Raw genomic sequence first — 14,114 nt, 5'->3', positions numbered from 1 at the left:
TTTGATCATGCGATAAGTCAGAAAGTATAGACAAGACGTTTCCCAACCGCTTAGACCTCTCCATATAACGCCAGAAAATGTTCATAAATTTTCATAAGAACGACGAGATGCGACGAAATCCATCAAGACCTCCAACTTCACACCAAGCTGATAGGCTTACTCGCCATCTGACTCCATTTCCGCAGTCTATGAGGGTGTTAGCAATGCATCTCATGAATGGTCTGATTCCTTGGAACTTACGTTGTCGTGGAAGTTTGTTCCATGAGTGGTCTCGTTGATGTAGCCCTTCCTGATGACGAAGTCACCGAAGTGCTCACCCTCGTTCCTCTCCTTAGCGTACTGCTTGATCATAGGCTGCAGGATCTCAAGGATCTCTTCTTCCTTGATCGAGCTCCTGTAAAGCTTGTTCAGCCTTTGACCGTGGTAGCCACCACCAAGGTACATGTTGTACGCGCCATAAGCCTTGCCGACGAAAGCAATCTCAGCAAGCCAGGGACGTGCGCAACCGTTAGGGCAACCAGTCATGCGCATAACGATGCTGTCTTGTCGTAGCCCAGACTCTTCGAGCGTGCCCTCGAGCTTGGAGATCAGCTCAGGTAGGTAACGCTCAGACTCAGCCATAGCAAGACCGCAAGTGGGGAAGGCAACACAGGCGGAACTAGACAACCTCATTGCAGAGAAGTTGGTGTTGTCAAGCTTCCACTTCTTGAGCAGCCCTTTCATAGCAGACAGGTCTTCGTCGGCGACGTTGGCTAAGATCAAGTGCTGGTTACCAGTCAACCTGAACTCGCCCTTGTGTACCTTCGCCACCTCGATCAGACCAGTCTTCATTGGGAAATCGGCAGTGTCTTCAATGCGGCCGTTCTCAATGAAGAAAGTGAAGTGGTTGAGACCAGTCTCGTCCTTCTGCCAGCCAAAGGTGTCGATGTTGCTTTGGAACTTGAAAGGTCTGGGCTCGTCGAACTTCTGTCCCCAGAGCTCTTCGACCTTTCCCTTGAAAACATCGATACCCATGTCATCAATGGTGTACTTGAGACGGGCGTGCTTCCTGTTCTTGCGGTCACCGTGGTCACGTTGAACGAGCATGATCTTCTCGCAAGCAAGGTGCACTTGGTCGGCTGCGACGTAGCCGAACATGCTTCCAGTTCGCGGGTAGGTCTTCTTGTTGTTGTGCGTCACACCCATACCGCCACCAGCGAGTAGGTTGAAACCTACGAGATTGTCGTCCTCACCCTTAATGGCAATGAGACCAATATCGTGAGCGTAAACATCGGTGTCGTTGTGAGGTGGGATGGCAATGGTGATCTTGAACTTTCGCGGGAGGTAGAGAGGGCCATAGAGTGGCTCGTGGTCTTGGACAGCTTCACCAGCGATCTTGCGCTTCTCCTTTGTCTCATCATCCTCCAGCCAAATCTCGTGGTAGGCGGTGGTAGAAGGAAGAAGGTGATCGCTGATCTTCTGTGCAATGTTCTGAACCTGGCCGTGGTACTTTGACTGAGTTGGGAGAGAGCTGCACATGACGTTTCGGTTGACATCACCGCAAGCCGCGATAGTGGTCATCAAGGCTTTGTTGATAGCCTGCATAGCCGGTTTGAGCTTGCCCTTCACGACGCCGTGGAATTGGAAGGTTTGGCGAGTGGTCAGCTTCATGGTCTCGTTACCGAGCTTCGTGCTGATCTCGTCCATCTGTAGCCATTGCTTCGGCGTCGAGACACCACCAGGAAGTCGGCAGCGGATCATGAAGGAGTATGCTGGCTCGAGACCTTGGGCCTTGCGTTGGTCGCGAAGATCACGGTCATCTTGCATGTAGGTTCCGTGGAACTTGGTGAGCTGTTGATCGCTTGCAGAGATGGCGCCAGTGCTGGTGTCAGCCAAACCCTCCTCAATGGTTCCTCGGAGGAAGTTTGAAGCGGCCTTCATATCCTCGTTGGTCAGCGGTGCCGGTTCTTCAGGCAGATTCTCGACGTTGGCAACACCAAGCTGCTCCCAGAGTTTTGGCTCCCACTCAGAGTACGCAGTCTGGTACGCATCTGGGTCCTGGTCATCTCCAAGACCACACTCGGCCAAAGGCTTAGCACCGAGAGTAAGCAGACGAGCATGTAGGTCCTTTGCGGGCTTGTTGTAGTAGATCTTGTCCTCCTTGCGTGGCCAATAGTGACTGTCACCGAGACCGAAGACACCAAAGTTGACTGTTGCGAGATCCAGATCCGTAGAGTCCTTGACGGTCTCCCAAAACGTGCGACCATTCTGAGGGAACTCTCCTTGTCCAGCTACACTAGTCATCAGGATGACGTTCTGCTCGTTGGGCAAATCTTCGATTGGGAAGTCGTCCATAGCCATGACCATGGTCTTGAGACCACGAGCCTTGCCGCGATTCCCTAGACGCTTGGCTAGGTTCTCAGCGTTACCGTTGTCGGAAGCGAAAAGAATGGTCATAGGGTCGCCCTGGAGTCCTTCAAGAAGCTTGCTGTAAGCATCCTTGGCCTTGCGCTTTTGCAGTTGCCTGACTTCGGTTCCGTAGGATCCAGAGATGTTGGATGAGAACTCAGGATGTCTCTTCATGACCTGAGACATGTAGTTGTCACGGGACAGGAACTCTTCCAACTCCTTCTTGATTCGCTCTGAGTCAAGTTTGAAATTCTCTTCACCCTTCTCCTCGGCGCGTGGGTCCCATCGGTACAATGGCCAGTAACCAAGGTCAACAGCCTTCTTGGTCTCTTGCAAGACAGTCAGGGGCGTGTCGTTCTCCTTCTCGTATGGCAGGTAAGCAAGCACGACGGAGGGACCGTTGAATTTGTCAGCCTCGATCATAGCCTCAAGAACCTGGGTGTAGGAGCTGTATACAGCGACCGATGCCACGTAAGCGTTACCGAAGTTCATTGCGTACAGACCAATGTCCTTCTTCCGCCTCGCAGCGTCGGCGGCTACGCGCTCGGAATATGGTGTTGAGTCGACGATGAGCATGTTGACATTTTCGCCAGAGGCAAGGACGTGGTGCACACCAGAGTTACCCAGGTCGTACGCCCAGGCGTCCGAGCCAATCAACCATGGTGATTCCTTGTAGAACAGCTTCTTTGATGATAACAGCTGACTGGCAGCGGGCGAGCCGTCAGTACCCAAGCGTGCGATGACCTCAGAGGCCAGGTCGTTAGCCTTGTCGGTATCATCGGCGTTCAGTGCCCACTTCGACAGCCACTCTCTGGGCGCTTGGGTGGTGAAAGCGTTCTCCTTGGAAGCAGCCGCAGCCTCATCCACGAATCGCTGACGATGTTCCTTGCGCGCTACTAGCGAGCCGAATCCGTACTCTGGGGTGGAGGAGATCTCGTTGGAGATACCGGCGTGCTGCGAACCAAGCTGGTTAGCAATGTGAAGCTTCTCACCAAAGACCTGGTTCAAGATCTTCATGTAGGCGTTCTCTAACCCTGGTTGCTCGACCTTGATAGCCTGGGGCTCCGGTCCATCGAGATTGCCGATGACGAGGTTTTGTACAGGCGTCTCGCTCATCAAGTTCTGGTAAACGCCGCGCATTGCTTGCGACACAGTGTCCTCGTTGATGTAGCCAAGTTGGTATCCGACAACCGTAGGAGAGGCGCCACCGGTCGACTTGAGCGACATCAGAAGGTCGAGCAGTACAGGGCCCCATCGGGTAGTCTTTCGTCGAACTTGCTCCAGCACTGCGATCCTCTTAAGCGACCGGGGAAGCAAGGGGGCAAGGGACGCACCCAACCAGGGACGGTATAGCCTGGCTGTGATGACGGCTGTGTTGGCGTATGCCTTGGTCTCCTCCACGCTGTCCAACTCGGTGGCCCAGACGGCAGTGTCGGCACCAAAGAGGAAGATGGCGGCCTCCTCGTTACCAGTGCCAGAGAAAGCAAAGGCATCGTAGCTTCGTCCGGTGGCATCGCGGATGGTTCCCCAAATCTGTGTGGCGAAGCGGTAGATGTCCTCGGATGAAACGGGCTTGGAGATCAATGACTCCACTGTGGTTGCCGAAGATACTGACGCGCCGCTGGTGCTAGCATCGCGCTGCGACGAGCCAGAAGAGGAATCGGCGCGTTGGCTGTTCCTCTCCGATGCAGGAAGCGACTTGGGATGCTCGGGAAGGCTGACAGGCGCTGCTGCTGGAGCGGCATTGACAGCCTGACTCCGAGCGAAGGACAGTGTCGGGTTCCTGCCATCGTCGGCGTAAAGTGTGGTCTCCTCCGACTTGGTGTTTTGGTATGCCGCCACCGCGTCCAAGTCGATGACGCTTCGGACCAGGTCGGCATCCTCTACCTCAACAGTCTTCTTGAAAGCGGTCGCGCCCGAATCGAAGAAGTGGATGACACCCTTGCCCGACTTGATGGCCAAAGCATGGGCAGTGAGTGCAAGATCTTGCAACTCCTGTAGTGTCTCGGATTGGATGAAGGCGAATCCAGACTGTCTGATCGAGGTGATGTCGGAGAAGTCAGGGAAGCCCGAGGGCGCCACTGATACGTGGAGGACGACGGGGTATTGTGCGAGCTTGTAAAGATGCGGTATCGACTTTACGAGAATGGACGAGGTTGTGGTGACGCTGGTGAGCTTGCCCGAGCGGATGGGCTGGAAGACGGAGAGCAGAGGGTCGGCATTTTGGCGGACAGTGAGGATCTGGGGAGGATGTCAGTGCGAGCCATTTGGCTGCAGTGAGCATGCGAACACACCTCTGGCTGTGTCTTGCAAACAACGCTGGGCGCGTTGTGCTTCTGGAGTCCCCGCAGAGGCTCCGAGAACTCGGACTCGGTTGTGAAGGAAGGGACGACCGATACGATCACATCGGAGGCCAGGTGGGCAATTCGGGCCACTACACAGCATGCAGGTCAGTATATGTGCATTTGCAGCCTCCCACTACTCTCCCATGGCGACATGATGGGGTAGAGCATTGGTGGGGCGAATGGTTGCGGGGACGTACCAGCCTCTCCTGCAGTCGAGATAGACCCCATATTGACTGCGAATTCAGGGTTGACGGTGACAGTAAGGAAATGTCTACGGGGGAGACGAGCAGTAGTAATACTTCGGACCGTCGGCGACAGTCCTCATAGTCAGCGGCAACGGCAGTGGAAAAATTCCCTTTAAGAGGTCATGACAACGCGTGCCGAAAGCACGCAATTCTTTAGTGCAAGTCAGGGTCTGGGGCGAGGGCCGAAGAGCGGCGAATCAGACCATCATAGATGCGCGTTCGGTGTAATCAATCAGCCTAGATCGCCTTGTAGAGCTCGACGCGAGCCTCAAGACCGAATTTCTCCCATGGTGCATCTCGTGGTGGAGCCCCGTCCGATGGCCGCTGCGATGCTTACTGTCCGCTGCCTGAGTGGCCAGGTGAGGCAGCCGCCGCCTTGCCGCATGGAGATGTGCCGAGGATCCAGTCCGCTTATCGATAAGGCACCGGCTACCTCCACCTGTTCGCCTCTCCTGGCACGGCCGACACACGCATCATGGCATGAACCAGCACCCCCGTACGGCCAATCGTCGACACTACCCCTACCGTAATCGCCTACATCTGCATCTGATGTCGTGATTAGCGCACTTTTGCTGCAATGAATACCGCCTCCGGATTTTCAGATCCCCTTGTCTCCGATACCCCGCTGCCCTTCGACGAGCTATGCACGCGCATCAATGACCGCATAGTCACGTTTCTCGACGCGACAGATGTGTCTGATCGCGTCAAGAATGTGCAGGAGCAGACGCGAACCTCGCTGAGGGTCATAGGAGAGGCTCTGGAGAAGTACAGGTTGGTGCTGACCATGTAGGCGGCGTGCGGAAGCTAGGGACTGACAGCTACGTAGTCTACCAGAGCTGTCTTTATCGTATAATGGCGGCAAAGACTGTTTAGTTCTTCTTATACTATACCTCTGCGCCATGCACAGGCGGGGTCTTACGCAGACCCCGAATCCCTCGTCCAGCATCGAAACCGCCGTACAATGCGTGTACATACAGGACGCACATCCCTTTCCCGAGGTCGAGGAGTTCGTCGCGCATAGTAGCAAGATATATTGGCTCGCCTTGCTAGAATACGCGAAACCCATGAAGGCTGCCTTCGCCGATTACTTGAAAGACATGCCATCTGTCAAGGCGATCCTGGTGGGGACACGGCGGACGGATCCGCATGGCCAACATCTGAAGTTCTTTGACCCGACCGACTCCGGGTGGCCAGCCTTTGTGCGGATACATCCTGTCATAGACTGGCACTATGTGGATATATGGACCGTACGCGCAATGCACACACTGTATCATTTGCTTACTGACTTCTTCAGTTTATACGTTTCCTCAACATACCTTACTGCTCGCTATACGACCGCGGATATACCTCATTGGGTGGAACTACTGATACCCACCCAAACCCAAAGCTCGTACGCCAGCCGTCTACGCAACAAGTACCCCAGACTGGGAATGGGACAGGCGCCTCGAAGCCGAAGTTTAGGCCGGCATACGAATTGGTGGATGACTACGAGGAAAGACTAGGCAGAGATAGGTAGACACATGTTGGTACTGCATTCCCACTGCACCTGCATTGTTTTGTTATTTGGCGCAATGGCGCTCGTTCCTGGTTGGTAGGAATGCTTACTACTCCGCGGGCAGCGATCGCTTCCCTGGATACACCTGGTCACTGTGTTGAGGCATGACACTTGTCAGCACGAGCTGATTTGATATATCACATCTATTGTACAGCCATCTATACGTCGCATCACATTATCCCCACTCGCATGGTTGTTTCTAAATCCACCGTCTTTTACTGAAATTCGTATCCAACACCTATCCGAGCGCCGTTCCATTGCCTTTTTCTTGCGTCGTTTCAATTGGACGGATATTTGGAAGGTATTTTGGTGCGACTGCAACGGCAGAGTACCTGTTGACAGCTACCGTAGCCGTTCACAATCACAGGAGCCGAGCATTGTCACGATACACATGTAACCGTGTTTGTGAGTCTTTTTTCTCATCGGGCTGTTACGCGCGTTCCCCGGGTGCATGTGCTGAGTCGTGATCGCATGGCTATCAATCGATAGCGCCCACGCGCAGTAACCTCGTGCGAACTCGGTCTATCATCCTGTGCAACAAGCACATGATTTGCACATTGATAAACGTTTTTGGCCATTCTGCCTGGTACGTTTAACTCTTCTATGTCAGTCGTACCCGAAGCTAACCTATGCGACGTGTACAGGAAAGCGACGATCAAGTTTTGCAGCAATCACACTATGGCCAGGGCAATGAATAGCGTAAAGTTGACGGAAACATAGCTATTGTGTAACAGGATATATTCGAGGCCAATCCAGGTTTTGGCATGTTAGAGGCGCCTCTCTGTCCACCATGCTTTTCAGAATCTGTCTTCCCATTATCTCCCTCTTGACGCTCGGAAACTGTTCAGATGCAATTCCAGACGTACACTCTGAACTTATCCCAGGACCAGGTTTCCCGTCTCTAGCATCTCTGAATCTTACTACAGCTGATCTACTTGAGTGGCCAATAGTACGAGGTTCCAGCGGTGAGCACGTATCATTACAAGTACCTGTCGCATTTTCAGGTGGGAATCATCTAACACCCTGCAGCTCAAACCGCCACCTCAGACAATACACTGGTGTGCGGCCCGGAAGATGGATCCTATACAGACGTCAACAATCTCATTTCCTGCTTCAATTATCTTCGCATTCTCGGCAAAACTCTCTGTGAGTTCGACAGTAGAGAACCGAGAACGGTGTGTTGGCACGGGTTCAATGGCGTTGTCGTTGGTATAAGTACAACGGGTCAGCATGAGACTAGTTACTGGTATGCTTATCTTCGCTCCTTTACTCCGCACAAACGACTATGAAACAGAACAAACCTGACTTGTATGGCATAGCATCGATCTTGCATGGAGTGTCTTGGCTGTCATTGACGGTTGCACGAGACTTGATCACAGTTGCGCTGGTTTTGCGGTTGCCAATGGCAATGGAAACATCATGGTTGGAGGTACTAATGCCGATTACGAAAACCGTGCCTGGGTTTGAAGATTGAGGATGCCTCAATCGTTGCAGTCGTGTTCAGTCCTGGTGCCGGGGTCGATGTCGCGATGTTAACTCACACCAAAATCAGAATATGACCATGCGCATCATCCACAAGCATGTTCTTTCAAAATCAACAGTATCAACGCGTTGTATTCCCCGCAACATTCCTTAAGCTAACGATATTCCCCAGACTTGGCATTGTGATGCTAGATAGATGCAAATCTGGGGTGACCGGATTGAGCTAACTTCCTCCAACCAGGGGTTTCTCCGGACCGATATGTTTCGCATGCATCAGCCAACGCTCGGCCACAGCCGTGATGCACGTCCAAACTACCCAATCGAGCTACACATTGGTCACGCGGAATGATTCATGTTACTCCAAGTATTCAGGCGTTTCCGCGGCGACATTCGCCATCGAATTCCACCTAAGAGGGTTCGTTGTTTATATGAAGTCGGTGGAGATCAAGCCACTCCTTGAGCTTCACGGAGATGATCAGCGAAAATTATTGCGGTCCAAACGCCGACGTGTTATACATAATGGAGCTTCGACGTGTACATAGGTTCAGCCAGAACGACCAAGCACCATCATCTCAAGTCGCACCAAGTACTAGCCATGAAGCTTTCTACCTCCTTTCTACTCGTTGCGGTGGCTGCAGTCACAGCATCGCCTACCCCAACTTATCAGGACACACCAGCAAGAGCCTTGGAGAAGAGGGCTAGCATTACAGATGCTGCTAATGTTGGTTTCGCGATGGCAAATGGTGGGACAAAGGGGGGAGCCGGTGGTCCTACTACCACCGTGAGCACTTTACCCCAACTCTCGGCAGCGGCCAACTCTTCCGGACCCTTGAACATTGTAGTTCAAGGAGCTATCAATGGTGCTGCAAAAGTACAGGTTGGCTCGGACAAGACCATCATTGGAAAGACTGGAAGCTGTACGTCTTTTGCCTTTCCAAGTTGCATGAGTTCTGACTAACACGATACAGCCCTGACTGGCATCGGTCTCACAATTCTAGGGCAGAAGAATGTGATTGTACGCAATATGAAGATCGGCAGGGTACCCGCCGAGTACGGCGATGCCACTACCATTCAACTCTCTACCAATGTATGGGTCGATCATTGCGACTACTATGGTGACGAGACAGTTGGCAAAGACACCTACGATGGGCTGGTCGATCTTTCGCACGCTGCTGACTTCGTAACCATCTCCAACACCTACTTTCACAACCATGTACGTCCTCATGTTCATCTTCACGAAAATACACACTGGCTAATGCAGCGCAGTCCAAAGGCACCTTGGCAGGCCATTCCGACAAGAACGCCGCCGAAGACACTGGCCACCTCCGCGTAACATACGCAAACAACCACTTCTACCGCGTCAACAGTCGCGGACCATTGCTCCGATTTGGCACAGCGCACATCTTCAACAATTACTACAACGAGCAGTCTACAGGTGTGAACACCCGCATGGGTGCGCAAGCCCTGGTTCAAAGCTCGGTCTTTGAGAACAGTGGCAAGAAGATGGTTTACACGGAGAGTAGCGCGGAGGATGGATATGCAGTCGTTGAGGACGTGTTGTTTGGTGGGCAGAGCGCCAATACAGCTCCCAAGGGTACACTAAGTGCGCAAAGCTTGCCCTACAAGTACGAATTATTGGGCAGCGCGAACGTTAAAGCGGCTGTTACTAAAGAGGCGGGACAAACCCTAGCTTTCTGAACAGATTGTATTTGGACAAGCCAGATATGTACTCTATAACCTCAGCCGTTACTTTCTCCATTCAAAAAACTGTCCAAACTCTCCCGGTATAGGTCCTGCAAATCCTCACCCAAGTAACCTTCCCGAGCATCAACCTTTCTTATCAAATTGACTAAGCTCCCTTGGTCGCTCCTCCCTGTCAAAATGTCCTTCATATCAAAGTAGGCGAGTAGCGGACTATATCCCAAGTGATCAAAGATCGTGCCCCACGCACTTCCGTGGAGGTCCACGTCTGAAAGCTCCACCGAAACAATTCTAGAGCTCGACGACGACTCTGGGATACTGGTGGACGGGGATAGGAGAGCAAGTAAGACTGAAGAAGGGGTTCTCGCACGGTGAATGTATAAGGTCTTGAGCCCATCTCCGGTCGGGCGCCACATGAGCGATTCAAGGTTGCAGTATTGAGTGCCCTTCAGGCCAAGAGATTCGAGATTGCGACAACGCGACACCAAGGTGCATATGCCGTCCATGTAATCCGTATTTGGAAAACGCGTTTGCAGGTTAGAGTAGAGTGGGGTTCCGTGATCGTCGTTAACAGACCTCTCGTCAAGGTCGTACGCGCGATCACCGAATGGCCCTGTGCCATCGATGTATTCCAAAAACAAATGTCGCAGTTGCATGGCCATATCGTCCTGAATACAAGCGCCGATGATCGCAATGTCGTATGCTGAGGGCAGCGTAAGTCGAAGATAAGTCAGCAAAGGAAGATGTACGCGTGGCGAGGAGAATATGCTCGCGATGTTGCTACGAATGAGCTGCAGGAAGTCAAGATCAAGCTTGAGGCCATAGTCTTCATCGTCTCGCTGATCAACTTCCAACGGTGCGCTACGCCAATTTTCTTCGAGCGTAATAACAAGGCGTTTTAGCGTTTGTAATTCAGAGACAGCCTCTTCGATCCGAGGGACCAAGGCTGACGTGTTCGCGACCAAAAGGGCCAACTTTCCAGCCAGCCCAGGATTATTTTCGACGTCTCTCTTTTCGAACAATCCATCGGGGCTCAGTCTTGATTCAGACAACATGATTCGTAAGCGCTTTATGCAAGGCGCAAACTTAGCGCCTTCTTCTATGATGTATTCTTGAAGTCTCGAGGTAGCTGTGTTCTCCCAGGTGTGGAATGTCGCATATTTATGTTGGAAGTAGAGACGGGTCATGGCGTGGTCGAAAGCTTTACAGACTAGCCGAATCTCCAGCTCCCGGTGAAGTACATGTGGGTAGTCATAGCCGCTGAGGCCACATATGTAATCAAAATCGTGGATAGGCCTGCTCTCATCCCATGAATACCGGGGTTCAGTCACGGGCCTTGCAAGGTAGGAGAAAATCTGGACTTTTCGTTAGCCTACAGTATCGAATCGGAAGACGAAGAACGCTACCTCATCAACGAGCTCAACAGAGAGTCGATCCCATACCGACATCTTCACATTGATGTCGTGCGGAAAATGCGGCAGAGGCAATCGATGGGGAGCGGCAGGCTGCATGGCCCGTGCACGCGGTCACCCCTTCCTCAAGTCTCCGTGGACCTTATCAGCCTATCATCTCGGACTTGCAATCAGGTGGCTGCAGCTCCGTCTTACCACCTACACATACTGTGGCAGGCCTGAGAAGCAGAAAGATCCTATGGATCTAACCGCGTACTGTACCGCGGCTTTTGTTTAGCGATAAAATGAGGGGTTCGCCCCAGCTCAGGCGGCCGTCCGCCCCGTCCAGCTTCAAACAGCATGTCGCCAACACCGTCCTTCAGGGTCAGGCTTGCTGAACTTCGCGACGTCCCTCGTGTCACGACGGTTGCCCTCGCTAGTCTACCTGATGACCCGGGGTTCGAATTCATCTGGAGGTACAGGCGCCAGTATCCTGATGACAGTCAATTCTTTTGGTTGCAAGTGTTCAAACATTATCTCTACCATCCCAAAATCACGCTCATCGTGGCTGAAGAAGTCGCGTCATTAAAGGAAAAGCGCGAAGATCGTGGAGAAGCAGTAGCGACAATAATCGCGTTCGCATTATGGGAGAGAAATGGGAAGAGTATGCTGACACAGGCTCTGACAGGCCTGTGGAGTAAGGGCGTGTTCAACGCGCTACACTGTGGGCATGCACGCGCGAACCTCGATGAACACAATACTGAGAAATGACAGGTTACATCACCTTTGTGGAGAACTGGGCCATAGGAAAGGAGTTCAGGCGGCGTGATGGCGATCCGAAGCGCATGATCGCCTTTCAGCAAGCGCTGAACTACACCCACTCGAAATATTGGGAGAAGATGTATCCTCAGAATTACTACCTCGTTCTGCTTGCAACCCATCCAGACTATCGTCGGCGCGGTGCGGGCACTGCGCTCACTCAATGGGGTGTCGACCAGGCTCTAGCTGCGGGCATTGACGTAGGCCTTGAGGCAAGTCCGATGGGATTTCCACTGTACCAGCATATGGGCTTCGTTCTGTTGGAGAATCTGGTAATTAAGCCAGATGCGGATGACGATCCTGCGAGTATGCTGCTGAGGGTTATGGTATATGACAAGAACAACAAGTTCTCAATGGTCTGATTTTGGGAATCACCTGCTTGCGATTGAGGAGGGCCGTAACATGTACTTATTGTGTGTTGAGGTTGGGTGCTAGGTGGGTGCTGAGCCGCCGCTCGAACGGGGCGGAGGTTCAAATAGCGCCCGAAGCGCCGACTGCCCACCAAGCTGCCACCGCGCGGTCGCAGTGTTCCGTTCCCTCCCCAGCAAGCCACACAAACATCCAACGGGGACCGGGAACGGCGCAACAACAGTCGCTTCCTACTTTCTCATAAGATTGAAATGATGCCGAATTATGCATGCTCGAGACACGGGGACGGACGGTGTTGTGGCTCGCAGCACCGTTCAGAATAAAGCTATAAGAGCATGGTCGTTGTTACCAGCCATACGTATCATCTATCTCAATCAGATCGTCCCTTACTATGAACTTGACAGCCTGCAAGGCTTCTTTTACTATTTATCGCCCGTCATGAGTATTGGAAGAGCAGCAGCTACACGCGTGTGTGGCAAGCCAGTGGGCCCTGTCGGGCTCGGAATGTTAGGTCCGTCCCACGCTGCCTGAGCATTCTAGACGCAACGTACTGACAGCAGACTCTCCAGGCTTGACTCTTCCTGCTCCATTTCCTCAGTTTGAGCGCGAGCATCAAATCAGTCTGCTGAAGACCGCATTAGACCAAGGTGCAAACCTATGGAACGGAGGTCTTCACTATGGCACGCCGGAGTCAAACTCCGTACATCTGATGCGCCACTACTTCGAAAAATACCCCGAGGATGCTGAAAAGGTTGTCGTCAACATCAAGGGCGCCTTCAATCATGGAACAGGCCCAGTAGGCAGCCCAGAGGCCATTCGCGCATCTGTTGAGCAGGCTCTGGAAGGGCTAGGGGGCGCGAAATCCATTGATATCTTCGAGATGGGTATGAGCACGTCGGCAAGTTGATCTTGTAGCAACAACTGATGGAATGCCAGCACGCATCGATCCCAACACGCCCGTTCAAACATCCATCAAAGCTTTGGCCGAGCTGGTTAAAGAGGGTAAGATCGGGGGCATTGGACTATCTGAAGTCAATGCAGACACCATTCGCAAAGCTCATGCCGTTCACCCGATCTCAGCCGTAGAAATCGAGCTGAGCCTGTTCACACCCGATCCCCTTCAGAATGGAATCATGGAAGCATGCTCTGAACGTATGTCTTTCCGCGGAAGAATTTGCTTTGAAGATCTGACGCTGACAACACCAATATAGTCGAGATACCTGTGATTGCGTACAGTCCGGTCGGTCGAGGCTGGCTCACGGGCAGTTTCAAGTCGCTCGATGATCTTTCGCCCAACGATTTTCGCCCGAAGATGTTCGATCGCTTTCGGCCTGAAGTGTTTGATCAGAACTACAGGCTTGCCGAGGCCGTGGAGAAGATTGCCCAGGATAAAGGCCTCAAGTCGGCACAAGTCGCTATCGCTTGGGTAGCGCGGCAAGGGGCGATTCCCATTCCAGGGTCTACCAACATCGAACGCGTTACCTTGAACAGCAAGCTGTTAGAGTTGACTGATGAGGATATGGAAGACCTTCGAAAAGCTCAGGAGACATTTCCCGTTGCAGGTAAAAGATATGGAGGAGCGCATGAGAAGCTGCTGAACGGTTGAAAGTTGAGCCGAGATTGATGTTGTCATACTGCAGATTTCGGAGTTTAGACGGACGGAGATATTGCCATGTTGATTTACCTATTGCCATCAACTTCGTCGTCCTCATCATCACTCTTACTTTACGAGTTCTCAATACTTTACTGCTACATCCTAGTCGCAATGAGTTCAGTATACGAAGAATCTGAAGGAGTAACAGCCACGTCGCAAAACACG

The 14,114-nt window shown here is 52.5% G+C and overlaps 5 protein-coding genes across 5 annotated transcripts; 4 read left to right on the top strand and 1 right to left on the bottom strand.

The window, feature by feature from the left end:
* Window positions 1–156: 156 nt before the first annotated feature.
* J4E78_001120 (uncharacterized protein) lies at window positions 157–4,961 on the bottom strand (the record flags this gene model as incomplete). Its single annotated transcript, XM_049361781.1, has 4 exons — window positions 157–186; window positions 241–4,629; window positions 4,683–4,822; window positions 4,931–4,961. The coding sequence occupies 4 exons, from the start codon at window positions 4,959–4,961 to the stop codon at window positions 157–159; spliced, it is 4,590 nt and encodes a 1,529-aa protein (XP_049227064.1).
* Window positions 4,962–5,555: 594 nt separating this feature from the next.
* On the top strand, window positions 5,556–6,494 carry J4E78_001119 (uncharacterized protein; the record flags this gene model as incomplete). Its single annotated transcript, XM_049361780.1, has 3 exons — window positions 5,556–5,749; window positions 5,805–6,225; window positions 6,273–6,494. 3 exons carry the CDS (start codon window positions 5,556–5,558, stop codon window positions 6,492–6,494), a joined length of 837 nt encoding a protein of 278 aa, XP_049227063.1.
* Window positions 6,495–8,610: 2,116 nt separating this feature from the next.
* On the top strand, window positions 8,611–9,713 carry J4E78_001118 (uncharacterized protein; the record flags this gene model as incomplete). The annotated part of the gene is made up of 3 exons (XM_049361779.1): window positions 8,611–8,932; window positions 8,984–9,228; window positions 9,282–9,713. The coding sequence occupies 3 exons, from the start codon at window positions 8,611–8,613 to the stop codon at window positions 9,711–9,713; spliced, it is 999 nt and encodes a 332-aa protein (XP_049227062.1).
* A 1,754-nt stretch (window positions 9,714–11,467) lies between these two features.
* On the top strand, window positions 11,468–12,288 carry J4E78_001117 (uncharacterized protein; the record flags this gene model as incomplete). Its single annotated transcript, XM_049361778.1, has 2 exons — window positions 11,468–11,831; window positions 11,882–12,288. 2 exons carry the CDS (start codon window positions 11,468–11,470, stop codon window positions 12,286–12,288), a joined length of 771 nt encoding a protein of 256 aa, XP_049227061.1.
* Window positions 12,289–12,733: 445 nt separating this feature from the next.
* Window positions 12,734–13,901, top strand: J4E78_001116 (uncharacterized protein; the record flags this gene model as incomplete). The annotated part of the gene is made up of 4 exons (XM_049361777.1): window positions 12,734–12,806; window positions 12,865–13,179; window positions 13,232–13,447; window positions 13,507–13,901. The coding sequence occupies 4 exons, from the start codon at window positions 12,734–12,736 to the stop codon at window positions 13,899–13,901; spliced, it is 999 nt and encodes a 332-aa protein (XP_049227060.1).
* Between the last annotated feature and the right edge of the window lie 213 nt (window positions 13,902–14,114).

This window comes from Alternaria triticimaculans (genome assembly GCF_023758025.1).
Source record: "Alternaria triticimaculans strain BMP 0046 chromosome Unknown scaffold_1, whole genome shotgun sequence".
Lineage (NCBI taxonomy): Eukaryota > Fungi > Ascomycota > Dothideomycetes > Pleosporales > Pleosporaceae > Alternaria > Alternaria triticimaculans.
Note: the sequence above shows the minus strand (reverse complement) of the source record. Positions and strands in the feature narration are given on the sequence as shown.